Source organism: Onychostruthus taczanowskii, unplaced genomic scaffold (genome assembly GCF_017590055.1).
Source record: "Onychostruthus taczanowskii isolate IOZ18803 unplaced genomic scaffold, ASM1759005v1 scaffold227, whole genome shotgun sequence".
In the NCBI taxonomy this organism is placed as follows: Eukaryota; Metazoa; Chordata; class Aves; order Passeriformes; family Passeridae; genus Onychostruthus; species Onychostruthus taczanowskii.
Genome location: NW_024499540.1, coordinates 252,995 through 268,633, shown reverse-complemented (window position 1 = coordinate 268,633; position 15,639 = coordinate 252,995). Strand labels below are relative to the sequence as shown.

The following is a 15,639-nucleotide window of genomic DNA, read 5'->3' as shown; positions in this document are numbered from 1 at the left end:
TTTCCTGAGGTAAGAAATACTTCAAACCTAACATTTGTAAGGAGTTCAGAATACACACCCAGGACTGCCATGCCCCCCAAAGTGCTGCCTCCTGGCAGATCGCCTCTATGGTAAACCCTGTCACACTAGAAATGCTAGGAAGCAGAATCCAAACTACGGGACAAGCACCTGTAAGGAAAAGGTACCTCTGTTCATGAGGTAGAATAACTTCCACCCTAATGTTTCAGAGCAAGTTGACATGAGGGCCTAAGGGAGGCCAAGGCCACCTACACCTGTACTTCCTAGAACCGCTGGTGTCAGAGGAATACTGCGATGTTTGCAGTTTCACAGCCGGAAGGAAAACTGGCGCTGGGTCGGGGGGCGGCAGTACCGTTCTCTGTCCACAAGGCGGCAGCACTGCCGCCGAGCTCAGCCCGGGGCAGCGACGCGCACTGGGGGCCGGCAGAGGGGGTGGGGGGGGGGGGGGGAAAGAGCGACGGGGGACAGAGGAGGGAGAGAGGGGGAATAGAAGGGAGTAGCGGGTTAGGGACAGGACAGCAAGGAGCCGGCTGTGGGGGTAGAGGGAAATGGGGGAAACGGAGATAACTAAGGGGAATGCGGGCAGGAAGGAGCGGTAGAGAGAGGGACAGGAGGGAAAGCCTCAGAGCCCCGGCTCCACCCCGAGCCCGCCCCGCTCTGCCCGGGATGCTGAGCTCGGCGCAGCTCGGCTCGGTGCAGCTCCACTCGGATTTCTCACTGAAAGGCACCTCATTTTACATAAAAGCTACAAAAGTTACACCAAACTTTCCCAAAGCAGCAATCTTCTGTTCATGCCTTGTAAATGTGTGGAGTTTCTCTTCAGAGCGGGGAGCCCGCTTTGCAGTTACTACTCTGGACAGTGAGTGAAAGGACTCTGGGTACACCATCGTCATTTGGTGCTAAGTTCCATTTGACTCCTAATCAATACTCTTTTCTTTTGCTAGCTTTAAAGTAGGTACCTTGATATCATGCACTTTTATGTAATCTACTAGTAGTTCTTCCTTGTTTATACTGTGCAGTAAAAACTTTTTGTCTGTTATCTCCTGTCTGTTCAATAAATAACTGATTTTATAAATTGACCTGATTTGCCATCCTTAAAACTTGCGGGCCAGAGTGCTTTCTTATATTTAAGCTGTTGCCAAAAATCTGAGGCTAAGGCTAAGCTTGCCTGAAGCTCCCACTTGTTTAATGACATTTTTGGCATAGTTGAAGACAGGATGGCAAACAATTTAGAGAAACAGACAAAAGGCTTAGCAGATTACCTGCAAAGGCACAGTTTTCATGTTGAAACTGATGATCCTTGGCCAGTACAAATGGGAAAAAATGTAGGAGAAAATAGATGAAAAATGGGGATTGCTGAAAGATAAAAAAAGGAGAAAGTATTATTTGTAATGTGCTGGCACTATGTTTAAAGTCTGCATGGCAATGAGAGAACAGAGGACAAAATGGTAATTTGAGAAATGAAATAAAGGAAAGAAATTGATTTGGTATTGTAAAATTGTCTCTATGATACCAAAATGACAAACTGAAACACGAGTTAAAAGAATCCAAAGGAAAGACATAAACCTGGGAAGAAAATTTAAAATTGACATTACTAAAAAACCCCAGAGATTATCACATCCCAGGAGACTGATTTTGGAATGTTTTATGGAATTGTCTGAGTAGCTCTTACTTCTTATATTTACATAGTCTGTTCATGGCAGGTCCAGCCTGTGCTTCAACTTAGTGCCACTCTAAGCCTTCAGTCTGCAAGAAAATTAACATTTTCGGAAGTTCTTAGAGCTCTATTTAGTGCTGTAAGGGTTAGGATGATTTTCTGCAAGCAGGCTGTCTGCCCAGACCTGATTCCTTCCCTCTCCCTGTCAGACTGTCCCTTGGCAAGGCTGAGGTGAGACCAGGATCTGTAAAATGTGACTGTGTCCTCCTGAAGCTGGAGGTTTTCTATCAATGCTAATGGAGTGTGAGGTGCTAAAGACTGAAAACCCCTTCTTTCCCCCTGAATCCCAGCACACTGTGCCCATAAGAAGACCCTCTCTTTGTGGCACCTTAGGGATACTTCTCAAGGCAGCAGGCAGAGGCATCTGTTACGGATCAGCAAGGGAACAGTCAGGACTCACTGAGCACAGCCATAGGTGTTGGGATGAGGTCGCCCCTTGGGCTACAGTCACAGGTTAGGTCAGCGTGGTTCCTTGTGAACATTCCCATAGGACCACACACAGAATTCCACCACGGACATAGTTTCGTAAAGTTTTGGTGGCCACAGTTTGGAACTTGGTGAAATTGAAGTAAAGTTGAAGGGTTTATCCACTAAGAGAAGCAGTGATTTATAAATTAAAGCAGAGTGGTATTCCACACTAGCAATTTGGGATTGGTCCTAGCTAACCTGTGCCAGACTTCCACTCAGAGACCTACCCAGCGAGGCCAGCCCTTTGTGTGGAGGAGAAAATCCCAAAGATTCAGGGGCCAGACTGCTAAACTGCAAGTGCCTGCCATGAAAAATAAGTATTAGCCAGTCTCTAAGCATTTGTCTATATTCCAAGTAAGTACCCACCTATGGAAATGCCTCTGCTAGGGATATATGCAGCCAGTATATAACCACATGCATTTCTGCTCTCAGCCAATTCAAGCTAGAGACTTTTTATCACTTTCCATCCTGGGAACTTTCTCTGCTCAGGATTTTCCTGGGAGGCATCTGTACCATGTCTGTATAATGTAATTAAGATGCATTTGCTGCACATCCATACAGATGGGCTGTAAGCACAGAGAAAAAAGTCTCACTTTAGAACAGTGCTTAAAATTAAATTTCCTTCTGTTATTATCACACATTTGTTAGTACATAAAATATATTTAATACAAGCCAAACCGTCACACAGTAAGTAGATTGATAAAATTCAGTACAGCATCACTTGTGCCCTGGCTGCAGCAGACCCTCTGCTGCACATGCGAATGGAACACGTTTCTGGGGACCAGTTAGCGCTGCAGATACTAAAGCTACCAGAGCTCAAAATATAAGCTCTCAACAGATAGATCTGAAGAATCTGGAAGAAACTGCTATCTGATTCCCTCAGCTTCAGGAAGCCACGGTGGCAGATGGTGAACTGAGCAGTCAGTTGGCTCCAAGATCTTTAACTCACATGACCAACAGTTACTGCAGAAAGAGAAATAAAAATCTATCAGAGGAAGCAGTTCATAAGTTAGTCTTCATGCATGGTTCCATGCAAGTTTCTTTATGCTGTTCCTTCCAAACCTTCTGTTTGTGAATGTCTCATTCATTCAGGTTGCTTTTTCTCTGGCATTTCATCCGCATGTCTTGCATGAAGTTTCTGAAGGCTGGTTCTTCATGACTCTCCTCAGTCACTGAGGGAAGAAACGACAGTTCAGCACTATTCCACCTCTGTTACTGACAAAAGCTAGAGTCAGGATAGTCAGAACAACATAAAACATCTGTTGGATCTTCAACTACATTACAGGGCAAAGGAAAGAAGTGATCCGAAACACCAATGGAACAGGAAAAGAATGAAGATTAAGCCTGTGAGCTATAGAAGCGGAAAATCACCCTCTAAGAACTTAGAAGATTGCTCCAAGACCATAGTCACAGCAAAAGCCACAGCCAGGGGCAGAAACTGTAAGGTCAAAGAGATGATAAAACAGCTGGGAATCAATCAGGTTCAGAGGTCACTGTGTGCCTCAAGCCTAAGGGGTTCTCTGATTTATGTGTGTTATACACCTATTAATTACTTACATAGAAAACTTACAATTGAACTCTCACAGAGGTGGGAGAGTGTTAGCACTGACCAAGCATTGCTTCTGCTATGGATTCTGACACATATATTTAGGTGACTGTTTGCTTGTTTTCTAGGCTCTCTTTACAGTCCACCCAGGTAATGAAATACAGAGGGGACTTCCTGACTAGATAGTCAGTTTCAGGCCTTATTCCCCTACCTTCATGGTCAATGTCGTCAGTATCACTCTCCCTCTCTTCTTCCTCTTCATTGAGAGCTCCTCGTGTAAGGATTAGCTCAGAAGGACCCATTGCAGAAGCATCATCAGGTCCTCGAAGGGAAAAGAAATGGTTGTACACAAACCAGCTTGCTAAAGGTAAGGTATTGTTAACACTGATGACTTATCTGCACATAAACACAACAATTAACTGCTCTGAAAGGACAGAAAACTGCTTGTGGATCCCAAAGGCACAGGACAGACTTCATCAGCACATACCTGTAAGGAACAGTGCAGCCAATAGCACAGATCTCCCATATTCTAATCTGTTTCACCTTTTCTAAAGTACCTTATTATTTTTACTATGTCTGCTGCTTTAGCTGCACAGCAGGGTTTCCTGCACGCCTGTGACTGATAGAGGAATAGCTAAGTGTGGCCAATCCCACAGGAACTAAAGCCTCACTTCTCTAATATGGAGCTGCTTTCACACTTTTGCTGTGGGAACAAAGAAGCACTTCTCAACACAAACTCTTCAGAAAACTCCTGCAGTGAACTTGATCTTCCTGGTGAGGTACCTGTCAGTGTGCTGCCCTGCACACACACACTGCCCATGTCCTTCCACAAGTGTTCCAGCTGCTCTCTCTTTTGTTTCTCTTGAGCTTCCTCCTGTAGATAAAGAGTTACATGTGGATTCTGAGAACATTTAAAATATCATAGGAAAGTAACCTCATCCAAACCCAACATCTGTCCTCCAGCCAGAGTGCAAGTCACTGAGCAGATCTCATATTACAATTAAGGTTACACAGAACTTTTGACCAAACACAGACAGCAACCTCCAGTATGGCAGACTTCTAGAACATTTACAGAAACATCAGGAACCAAACTCAGTGCAGCTGTGCCTGCAGAGAACTTTGGACAGCCAGGACTCAAGGTAAGCAGAGCTACTGATTTTGGCACTGCAGATCAGTCTCTGTTACTGTTTAAGTCAAACTAGTACACTTCACTGGTAGAGGAAGATACAAGGATAGCCTCGACACATCACTCGAGAATTTATTTTCAAGAACTCTCTATCCTTCTGAATGGAAGATACAAAACTATTTCCCAATCATTTTCGCACAATTAGCTTAAATATTAGCACTAAAGCAGCAAACAATATGTGTTTTAGAAAACATCTTTATTCTTGCAAAGATATGCTCCACCACATCTAGGAAAAAAAAAGCAGATAGCAGACTTCTTCAGGACAGGAGTTTTCCCACACTGAGCAGGACTAGTAAATGAAATGTTAGACCCTCTCAACATAAAGGCAATTGTGTGCATAAAAGTGACCTCAAGATACTCCATCCAGGTGTACAACAGCCAAAACCACTTACTAGTGTTTTTCTCAGGCGTTCATATTCTGGACGATACTCTCTGAAAAGATAGAGTGCACTCAGTCTGAATCAATGCATGATTTATATTAACTAAGGATCATCTCAGAGGTTTCTTCTACCCCAAAAAAAGTTTTCTCAAGGCTTTCATGTTTGAGAGACATTTCAGAAGGACTAACAGTACTTTTTACCCAGATTTGGATTCTGAAACCAATGGATGCAAAATAGGTGAACATACTTCATTGAAACAGCAAGAGTTCAAACTTCCTGTACAGAATTAGAGAAAAAAATATTCCTTCACACATTTAATGGCACAGATAGCTTTTGCTTTTTCACTGAACAGCAAACACAAAATTTCATCTCTGAAGAGTTCCTTTACACTGCCACTTTTTACGCTGATGCTTGAAGTTTATTAAAAACCCTAAACTACCTTGGCTAAGGAAGGTGTAAAGTCCTTCAAATCAAAGGAGTTACAAATCAGTACCTTCAGGAAGTGTTCACTGGGCTGACTATGGCCTTACCTCTCGTATTCATCTACAGCTTTAGAAAGCTGGATAAAAAACTCATCCAGTCCTGTGCCGAGCACCGCAGAAACACCAACCACCTGCAAAAGAAACCACACACTACAACTGCAGAGTAACTGAACCACTCTAACAAAAAACCAAAAAAACCTAACAAATAATTACTAGTCTAAACCTAACAATAGCCATTTAATCAGCACAGTGGCACAAGAATGTGCAGTACCACTTCTGCTTCTATCCATCCTGCTTTCAAACTCTTTGTCCACTTGCTGTTCATGTTTGTTACCTCTGTCTTTTGGGTGCTGCTGGTTTTCTGTTTGGTGAGTTGTTGCAGTATTTTCAGGGTGTTTCTTTAGGGAAGGGGGCTTGCTTTTTTGACAAGTTGGGCATTTCAAGAAAAAGTCAGGTCTTTCTGTCACTTACTTATTCACTATTAATAATCCAATCTGCACCTAGGGTTGTAAGTAGTTAATATGTATCAGTGTATTAGAATTAGCAAAATCAACAACTGACCTTCTGGCTACATCTAATACTTTGTATTTAGCCACATCACACTAGGCCACACAGTCCAACCCCAGAACAGCAAGAGGTGGAGAATTCAATCAGTTACTGCAGCAATACATTTTTAAATGCACATCTCTTTCCTAACTTGGACTTGTCTATCATTACACCTCTGGCCATTTGTTCTGTCTGTGTTAAGTCAATTACCTAAAAATACATTTCATTAGCACTATTACTAGCCAGAATCGATCATCTTCTAACAAAAATTCTTCCTCTTTTTCAAAAGCAAGACAGTCTCAACTACTCACTAACAAATTGGAAGACTTTTTCCAATACAGCCTTGCGCTTGGTCATTAATACAGCAAACATGAGACAGCTCTCCAAAGGATTTTAAGTATTACTATATGCTGACATATGTTAATATTTACACTTTCCCTGCATTGAAGTACAAGCTGCAGTCTATGCTACAATCATCACATGACCTGCTCTCCAGTCCAGTGTTCTGACATGCAGAGAAATATGACCTAATTAACAAATAAGGAACATGAAGTACTTTAATTCTGTATATGGTACCACTACAATCCCTTCCGAAATTCTGTATATGGTTCCACATAGAACACGTACATTACATCTGGCTACATTATCTATCTGAATGGAATCACTTATTTTCTTTCTTTTAATACACATAAAGCCAAGGAAGCTTGCTTTTTCTTTAGTAAAAGCTAATGGCAAACACAATTAGCTGAAACCTTTTGAATAGACTAGGGGAACAGTAACAGCCTCCAATACACAGGGTTTCCTGAGGAACTGGATTACTTTGTCTTCTCAAAACCTGGTTAAGTGAGAAAAAAACCCCAACTTCTTCTTGCCCGAGCAAATATGGGGGGGCGGGGGGGAGAGGATGTTTGTTTGGGTTTGAGATTCTTTCCACTGTTCATGTGTACTAAATTGCACAACTGCACTACACACTTTCTGAACAAGGAAAATTGCCTCAGATAGGAAATGCTGCAACAAAGAATGCTGCCTCTCACCAGCCTGTCTTCGCTTTCTTCTCATGATTAATCACAATATTGAATTATTCAGGGCTGCCAATCAGCGTGACAAGTTACTGAAGTTACTGTGTTCAAATCAGCAAATTCTCAACAGACTACAGTTCGAAAGGGCAGTGCAAAGACCCTTTACAGAAAGACAGAATGGTTAGGATTGGGTGATACCTCTGGAGATCATCTAGTCCAGCTTCTCTGCCCACAAAGCAGAATTAACTAGAACAGGTTGCTTCATAACTTGGTCTGTCTCCAAGGGTGGAGACTTCACAATTTCTCTGGACCATCTGTTCCAGTTCTCTATCAGTAAAAATGAAGTAATTTTTTCCTCTTCTACTTAAACATAGTTTCCTGTATTTCACTTTTGTCTATTGCCTCTTTTCCTTTCCCTGACCACCAGTGAACCTTACACTCTACTCCCACCCTACATCAAAAACATTATTCTTGAGCTTTCTCCAGGCTTTGATGAGAGGTAATAAACAAAAACAAGATTCTTACCTTCAGTGAACTGTAAAATTCATCCAATACTAAACTCATGGAACGAGTCAGGTTACTGACATAGGAGGTCTCTTGATTCAGGGCATCCTGAAAAGTCTCAAAGTCCTGCATCCATTCCACTGCGAAACTGTGGTCGATTATGTCAGTCTGGAAGGAGAAGGGAAAGTATTCAGCAATAATAATCTTAGCTGTAGGCTGTTAAGTGGACAAATAAAAAAAACCAAAATATATTAGGCTTATTTTCAAAATGTTAATCTTTTCAAAATACTCAGCCCTGGTCTGAAGTTTCTCAAGCTCTGTTTCTATCAAATCAACTACATGAATACCTGGAAAGAAGACACACAACCATTCAGGTTTAAGAAGGCAATGACTGTTTAAGGAACACTAGCAGGTCTAAAGCCTTCTACAACTTACTGCAAAGGAGCTTTCAAACCCTGCACACTGTACAATAAAGTTTACAGTGCAAATAGCAAATCGTATGAGGCCAGGCAAGAGCGGCCCCCACTGAAATCCCAAGCTTTCTTGATTGCCTGGGAGCTGGGGGAGCAGGTGTCACTTCCACACTGGGCAGCAGCCCAAGGATGAGGTCTCTAAACACCAGCTGTGCTCCGACCCAAGGAGGTTACAACCCAAACTCAGTGCACAACAATGGACACAAACAGGTGAGACAGTTCCGCACTTTTACATGGACTCATAGGCAAACAGTCTATTCAAAAGTTTCATCAACATCTTACCACAGGCATATCCACTCTCAGCACAATATGAGGTGCCTAAAACTCTGGTATGTTTCATTTCCCTGCACCAATGGGAAGGAGAAAGATAAAGTATTGCCTAGTATTACTCACAAGATTTAAGACAGAACTGAATCCACCAAGGGCCAAAGCCTGAGTACTTGAAATTTTATAAATAAAATAAAATCATCTCTACAAATTCCTTTCTTTTTCCCCTCTGCAAATCTTAAAATTCTAAAATCTGTTTGTCACTGCACATCTATAAGTTGCCCAGGATTCTTGTCAAGAGTCAATTTGAAAAAACTAAACTTAATTACATTTTGTTAGAAGTTCTTAAAATGCTGTTGCCTTTACTCTTTAGCGAAGGCAAACATTAAATTAAAATGAGGTTTGAAGTTAGGAATACTAAGCCTCAGGCCTACCTTTCCTAACGATCAAGTCCCACTCTTAGTCTTTCAAAAGAGGCACTTTCTTAAGAGAGAACGATTTTCCTACCTTGTGTCTTTTTCGATGGAAAAAAATCCCCAAAAACTTTGAAGCTGACTCTAAAATTACTGTCTGGAGTTAGAGAGAAAGCAGCGTACAAAACCTTGCTCAGTAAGCAAGCAGGTCTCAAAACAGGGTTTGGGTTGCTGGGCAGACGGGTGGAGCGGGGGCACAGCAGACACGAACACTAAAATGGCACAGTAAAGGCACGGCCTGTGGGAAACGTGTGTGCAGAGAGCCTGCTGTGCTGGGGATACAAGTACAAATTATGTCCGTGGGCAGCAGCACTCACACCACAAATCTAATGGGATTCTTTCAATATCTGAAATGATTATGTTTGAAGAGACAGCTGTTAAACTCAAAAGCACTCCTTTAAGACTGTGAGTGCACTACATGGCAGTGGATGTGTATCTCTAGACTATCTCTAGGATTCTGCCTCCCAGCAAACACTCGATCAAACAACTCCTGCTGAGTTTTGCCTGGTACAGTACATGGGACTCCTTTCTCCAAACACGCAGGTGTTACACCGCTCCCCCTGTGGGTCATTAGCCTGCTGCTGGGTAGGAACAGTAACAAAGACCAATGCCATGTGGAAACGGGGTGTGTAAGACCAGACTCTCTAATGTCCTCTGTCTTACCTTACAGGGTTAAGTGTCCCTATAGCCCAGGCTTAAGGTCCCAAACGTGCTTCAAAGTGTTGGTGTCCTGTTTTGGGTGCAACTGCCCATTCCTGGCTATACTTGTGCCCCTTTTAGATTTGGCTGGCAGCCTGCAGCCCCCTCCCAGTCTCTCTTTTCTAGAAAAACCTATTATAGTGGTAAAACAAAGACACCACACCAAAGAAGCTAAGCAGAACAATGTCCCACTAGGAAATGGAAATCAGAGCTTTGACTTACTTTGTTCATAACTACGATGAAAGGTAGCTTTGTCTTGTACAGGATACTGGGCAGGGAGACACAAAATGAAAGTTTAACATTAATTTAAAACTCACTAGAATGGAAAGCATGTTAAGCATAAGGCAGACAAGACTTATGCAAAACTGAATACATTTGACATCAAAAGAAAATTATTTTCTTTTGCAGCAATCAGAATGTAATTTTCACCCAGTTCCTGCTTATAATCGTTGAACAAAATATGCTTCCCCAAGATGTAAGCACACATCTGAGAGGCAGAAAATCTCTGACAGACCCAGTTGATTTTGGTTACCATTTTCTGTCTCTCAGATCCCAGTTTTTAACTACCTTTGCATTTTGCATTTGACTCAGACCACAAGTTCTGAGAGATTGTGAACTGAGCAATGAATTCAAGTAACACAGAACATCTAAAAGGAAAAACTACCTCAACACAAGAGCTCACACATTTATTTCACTGTATACGTGTTCACCTTTTGCTCAAACTAACGTCAGAAAATGCAGCATGCAGCAAGACATATTTTGCACACTATTACAGTGATACAGCTCCTGATCTTGATACAAGGATTGCAAGGGTTTTTGAAAATCTTTTACCAATATTTACCATGAATTATGACAGCTCTAGCTATGCTGATCATTCTATAGGTGTTTAGTCCCTGATTTAACAGGAAAGAAGAAGAGATAAATTCATGTATGAGAAAGAATACAATAAATCAAGAACTCATTGCTATGCTGAACTCAAAACAAATCTTGAAAAATCTCTTAAAGTATCAATGTGTTTACAAGAAGGAACTTAAACTAGACTATCTTGACACATCTTAGATAAATGTGTTTATACGCAACAGGCAATGTTAAATCTCTTGTAAGCAGCATTCACCACACCAAGGTCTCATGGATTATTTAATGCTTTCAGTGGGAGTTTTGAGCCAATGACCTCCATATGTCCACTGGCACCTAATTTATGCTGCTTTTTCAATGACAAAATCACTAAGAGAATAACCAAGCCCGTAGTGGATATGAGACACCCTGGGCTGCACCAAGAGCAGCATGGGCAGCAGGGTGAGTAAGGTGAGTCTCCTTTTTCACTCTGTTCTCATCCCACCTGGAGCACTTCATCCAGCTCTGGAAACCAGGATACAAGAAAGATGTGGAGCAGTAAAGTGGGCCCACAGGAGACCATGAAAACTATTAGAGGACTCTCCTATGGAGATAGGGCAGAGAGTTGGGATTGTTCATCCTGGAAAAGGCTTTATGGAAGCTTTATTGCAGCTTTTCAGTATACAAAGAGATTTTTAAAGAAAAATGGAGAGTGATTTTTTACCAAGGCTTCTAGTGACAGGACAAGGGATAATGGTTTTAAGCTGAAAGAGACAGGCTGACAAAATTTTTCATGATGACAGCAGAGAGATATTGGAGCACACTGCACAGGGAAGCTGTGGTTCCCCATCCCTGGAAGTGTCCAGGTTGGATGGACCAACGTGGTCTAGGGGAAAGTGTCCCTGCCCATGGAAGAGTGCATGGACTAGATGGCCTTTAAAGGTCCCTTTAGATCCAAACTATTCCATTATTCCCCTCAAAAGTAACTACTAAAGAGACACAGCAATTGAAGCAGATGGGCTGCATTTACAGCCTTTCTTACCTGCAGGCATAGAGCATGTTGGACATAAAGGTGATAGGGTTAGTACTGCGAGAGGTGTCCATCACATAGACAACAACTGAAGGGAAAGAGGAGGCCTGGGAACACCAAGTCAGAGACAGTTTGATTAGAAACTCACTGCTCAACAGCCAGGTCATTCACACAGCTTCACTGTCCAGTCATGCAAAAAGCACTTACCAAGGCCTCAGTTATGATGGTTCCTGATGCTGACCAAGTAAATACCTCAATTTGCCCTGGTGTGTCAATAATAACATACCTGGTAAGAAGTTACCCCCAAACAACAATAAAGGAAAATTAGTTAAGCACAAGGTCCTGTTCTGACTAGATTATTACCAGCATACAATGGCAAATGACATGATTATTCTAAACAGATGAGAAAAGCTTCTCCCAAACACTGACAAGATTTATAGGCATGCCTGAAAATCTCCTGTGTGAATTTTGTAACTAGGAAGCGTATAATCCCACGTGCTACACATTTCTCACGAGTTGAAGGCATCAATTTGCCAGACAGTTAGTAGTGCAAAATCTTCAAAAAAATAATTAATTGCTGTCTATTTTGAAAAGTGTGAGCAGAAATGATAGTCTAATGGAAGACAAGAAAAGCAGGACTGTAATAAGCAGGCTTTATTTTTATGTATGTAAAGAAAATCTAGTTTATCCATTCTATGCCACTTTCCACATAAAATTTATAACAAGGCTGAAAAAGACAACTAGAAAACATTCTGAGAACCTTTTTAGAATTTTGCAATTTTCCCACAATGATCCCAGACAAGCACAACTCAGTAGAATGTACTCACTTGGATGCATTTTGTCTTTTTTCAATAAACTTCATCACCTGATTGAAAAAGCAGAAGTATATTTTGCATTTAGGCTCACAACAGGAAACTTTCATCTTCATTTCATAGCAGAAACTACACACATAGCAGAAACTTGCACAACTACAGGTGAAAATCAAAAGGTTAAAGTCTTTATGCTTTTCAGAGTGTGAAAATGCCTTACTAAGGAGTGGTGAAAAATGCTCAGATCCTGCATAGGTTAAAGACAATCTTGATTTTGTGCATGTTCTAGTACCTGGCTAAAGAAATTAGTACCTCACTAAACTAAAGGCAGTTGTTCCATGCCTCTTCATAAAGCGATCATCTGACACCAGTCCCCATCCCAGAACTGATTTAGTGCTATGATTTAGGAGGGCTGTCAATTATCAAATAGCCCCAGGAAAATTTAACAGGTTTCCAGAAGTGAGCTTCCCTACTTCTAAACCTGAGCACCCACATGAAAGATTTTATAGGAAATATGCTGCAACAACAATCCTATACAAAGACTGAAGGATGTTCTGGACCTGTGCCTTCTTTATTTTACTTTAAAACAATCTCTCATATGAAAGCTAATGTGCTCTGACAGCACTGTAGAATACGTGGTTCTGTATGGAGGATAACTCCCCAGAAATATGAGAAGACTACACAGTGCCCCCTGTGACTGGACACACACAAAACCCCCATCTCCAGCACACGTCATGGAACAGCACACAGAAACCACCTCGTACCTGGTCAAATCTTGTAGCAAAGAGATTGAGTGAGGTCACTATTCCGCCGTTTGGGCCCAGCCCATATCTGATGCTTCATTTAGGAAAGCAGATGGTTACACAGACCCCATAGGTCGTCTTTGTCAACTCTGACAACAGATGCACTCTGGATGCCTTGAGATCAAAGGACAACAGCCCCGATACACGATTAATACACCTCTGTAAGTCACTTGGCAGGGTAACAAATACTCTCTTACCCAAACACGTGTGACTGGCAGAAGCAAGAGGGGCTACGTGGCTTCTCCCTGCTATTTGTGTTTTAACTGCACAAGAACCAGCATTGACTCATAACACTGTTTTCTCTATCACTACTCTCAATACCCAAACATACTCCTCAGGCCCTTATTAACAAGGCACAGAAACTCCAGTAATGGCTAACAAATGCAATGAAGCAAATAATGCACTTACATATTAATTTGAAACTTATATTTAGGACGTTCTGCTGGTAACCCCAAATAAAACAAAAGCCAAAATCAAGAATCCTATCCCCCACCACCTTTATTCTTGTCTAAAGTATTAAATTTAAGAGTCATACTCACAAGTCAAAACCAAAGGCTGTGTGCTGTCTCCATCTGCACAAGCTATTACATAAGAGACCAAGGACCTCCACAGCTCTCTGGAAGTGCAGCCACTTTAGCATAATGTTACTGCACTACAGCCAGCAACACTGTGAGCAACAGCAAACACTCCCATGTCTCTGAGATTCAGAGAGACAACAGTGCTTTGATTACGGCCAAATGGAGAAATCATTTTCTCCATCTACTACAGGCAAGTAGGAATTTCCATATTTATTTATGACAAATAAAATTAAACTAGTTAAAACATGGGGAAAAGACTGCTGGCTTCCACAAAAACAAAAAACAAAACTAAACAAAATGGCAGAGTCCCTATTGCTTGTAAAAATTTACTGTTAGGCAAAATCATTTTTAGCACAGACGAAAATCACCTGAGTGCCAAATCTTGTAGAACACACATTCCTAATATCACATGCAAGAAGTACACAGTCAAAACCTCTTGATCTTCATGCAACACTGCATTACTGCAATCCCCCCCACCTTCCTGCCCCTTAACACACTGTTCACGCAACAGATTATTTTCAAAAACTTGACATTTCAAATATCATTATTCAGACAAAAAAAAGGATACTGTTTCATGACTTCTTTGTACTTCACGGTGTCCCTGATATCTAGGGGAGATAGACACATAAGCAGTTTTCCAACGCCCAGCTGGTCACGATCAGCTAACAAAGCACATCTACCAATCTGTCTGTGTTACTAGAGATCCAGCACCAGGACACTCCAGTCATTCCCCTGACAGCAGCTAAACAACTTGTGCACCCACACTGTCTTTCTTATCCTCTGGGAAGGCTGGCTGGCGTCCTTCACAGAGGGTAAGAGACAGGATTGTCACAAAACTAGGGACTCATATGCTCTTTGGAACAGCTAAACATAAGATCTGTTCTACCGCTAAAATGTTTTCTCTAAAGTTAATATCTTTTAAAGTGCTTTAAAGCTGTTTGTTGATAGCATATTTATTTGTAGGTAGGGAACCAGATCAAATCTGCTAATCCTTTCATTATTGACAAAAAAAAAGCCTCCAGAACCCAAACACCTCCAATCACACCAGATGACATAAGAAATGTACAGACGCATTGAAAGAATGGCTTTGGTTCTAAAAATACCCAAATTAACCACTGTTTGGAGAAAAGACCTACAATTTTTTAAAAATAGTCCTCAAGTCCTTTTATTAGAACTTGGCCTCTCTTAAGGGAACACAAGCAGCCCAGCTTGTTTTCTGTCACGTATTCGCTCCCGCGGAACACGTGAAAAGCACTCTCCGCGAACCGACTCTGTCTCCGGTGAAGGCCCTGCTCCCTCCTGGCAGACCCAGGCCGCTCGTCCGGCCTGGGCCCCCGTCCCGCGGGGCGCAGCGCTCACCGATGTTGGCGGGGAAGGGCAGGCTGTGCACGGCAGGGTCCAGGTTGATCACGTACGGAGGGCAGCGCTGCCCGTGCAGGTGGGCGGCCAGGCGCTGCGGAGACACGGGGAGGCGTCAGCCCCGCTGGGCAGCCCCGGGGGCAACCGGCGACCCCCCGCGACTCCCGCAGCCTCTCACCTGCACGAAGGTGGTTTTTCCAGAGCCGGCCATACCCAGCACCAGCACACACACCGGAGCGGCGGCGGCAGCCGCTGCCGCCGCCGATGCCGCTGCCATATTCCCAGAGCCCACTTGTCCTTCCGGGGCGGGGGGCGGCTTTGGCCCCGACGTGACGCACACGGATCCGGTTGTGGCCCCGCTGCCGCCCGGGACGCTCCGCGGGCCCGCGCGGACTCCCCGCGCTGCACGGCCCGGCGCGGCCCCGGGCGCGCCACAACACCAGCAGCG

The 15,639-nt window shown here is 42.8% G+C and overlaps 1 protein-coding gene across 3 annotated transcripts in view; it reads right to left on the bottom strand.

Moving 5' to 3' along the window:
• Window positions 1–2,639: 2,639 nt before the first annotated feature.
• Window positions 2,640–15,639, bottom strand: part of GPN1 (GPN-loop GTPase 1) — a 13,149-nt gene continuing 149 nt past the window's right edge. The window contains exons 2-16 of one of the 3 annotated variants that reach the window (XM_041405225.1): window positions 15,370–15,639; window positions 15,192–15,285; window positions 14,401–14,440; window positions 13,216–13,288; window positions 12,470–12,507; window positions 11,850–11,928; window positions 11,655–11,749; window positions 10,001–10,046; window positions 7,888–8,034; window positions 5,846–5,928; window positions 5,328–5,367; window positions 4,533–4,623; window positions 3,961–4,071; window positions 3,266–3,375; window positions 2,640–3,188 (exon numbers count right to left, since the gene is read on the bottom strand). The exon at window positions 15,370–15,639 is cut by the window's right edge and continues 2 nt beyond it. In XM_041405225.1, coding sequence (XP_041261159.1) covers window positions 3,284–3,375; window positions 3,961–4,071; window positions 4,533–4,623; window positions 5,328–5,367; window positions 5,846–5,928; window positions 7,888–8,034; window positions 10,001–10,046; window positions 11,655–11,749; window positions 11,850–11,928; window positions 12,470–12,507; window positions 13,216–13,288; window positions 14,401–14,440; window positions 15,192–15,285; window positions 15,370–15,639 — 1,299 coding nt within the window. In that variant the 3' untranslated portion in view covers window positions 2,640–3,188; window positions 3,266–3,283. The remainder of the gene's footprint in view (window positions 3,189–3,265; window positions 3,376–3,960; window positions 4,072–4,532; window positions 4,624–5,327; window positions 5,368–5,845; window positions 5,929–7,887; window positions 8,035–10,000; window positions 10,047–11,654; window positions 11,750–11,849; window positions 11,929–12,469; window positions 12,508–13,215; window positions 13,289–14,400; window positions 14,441–15,191; window positions 15,286–15,369) is intronic. The other 2 variants (XM_041405224.1, XM_041405226.1) reach the window with 2 other exon arrangements.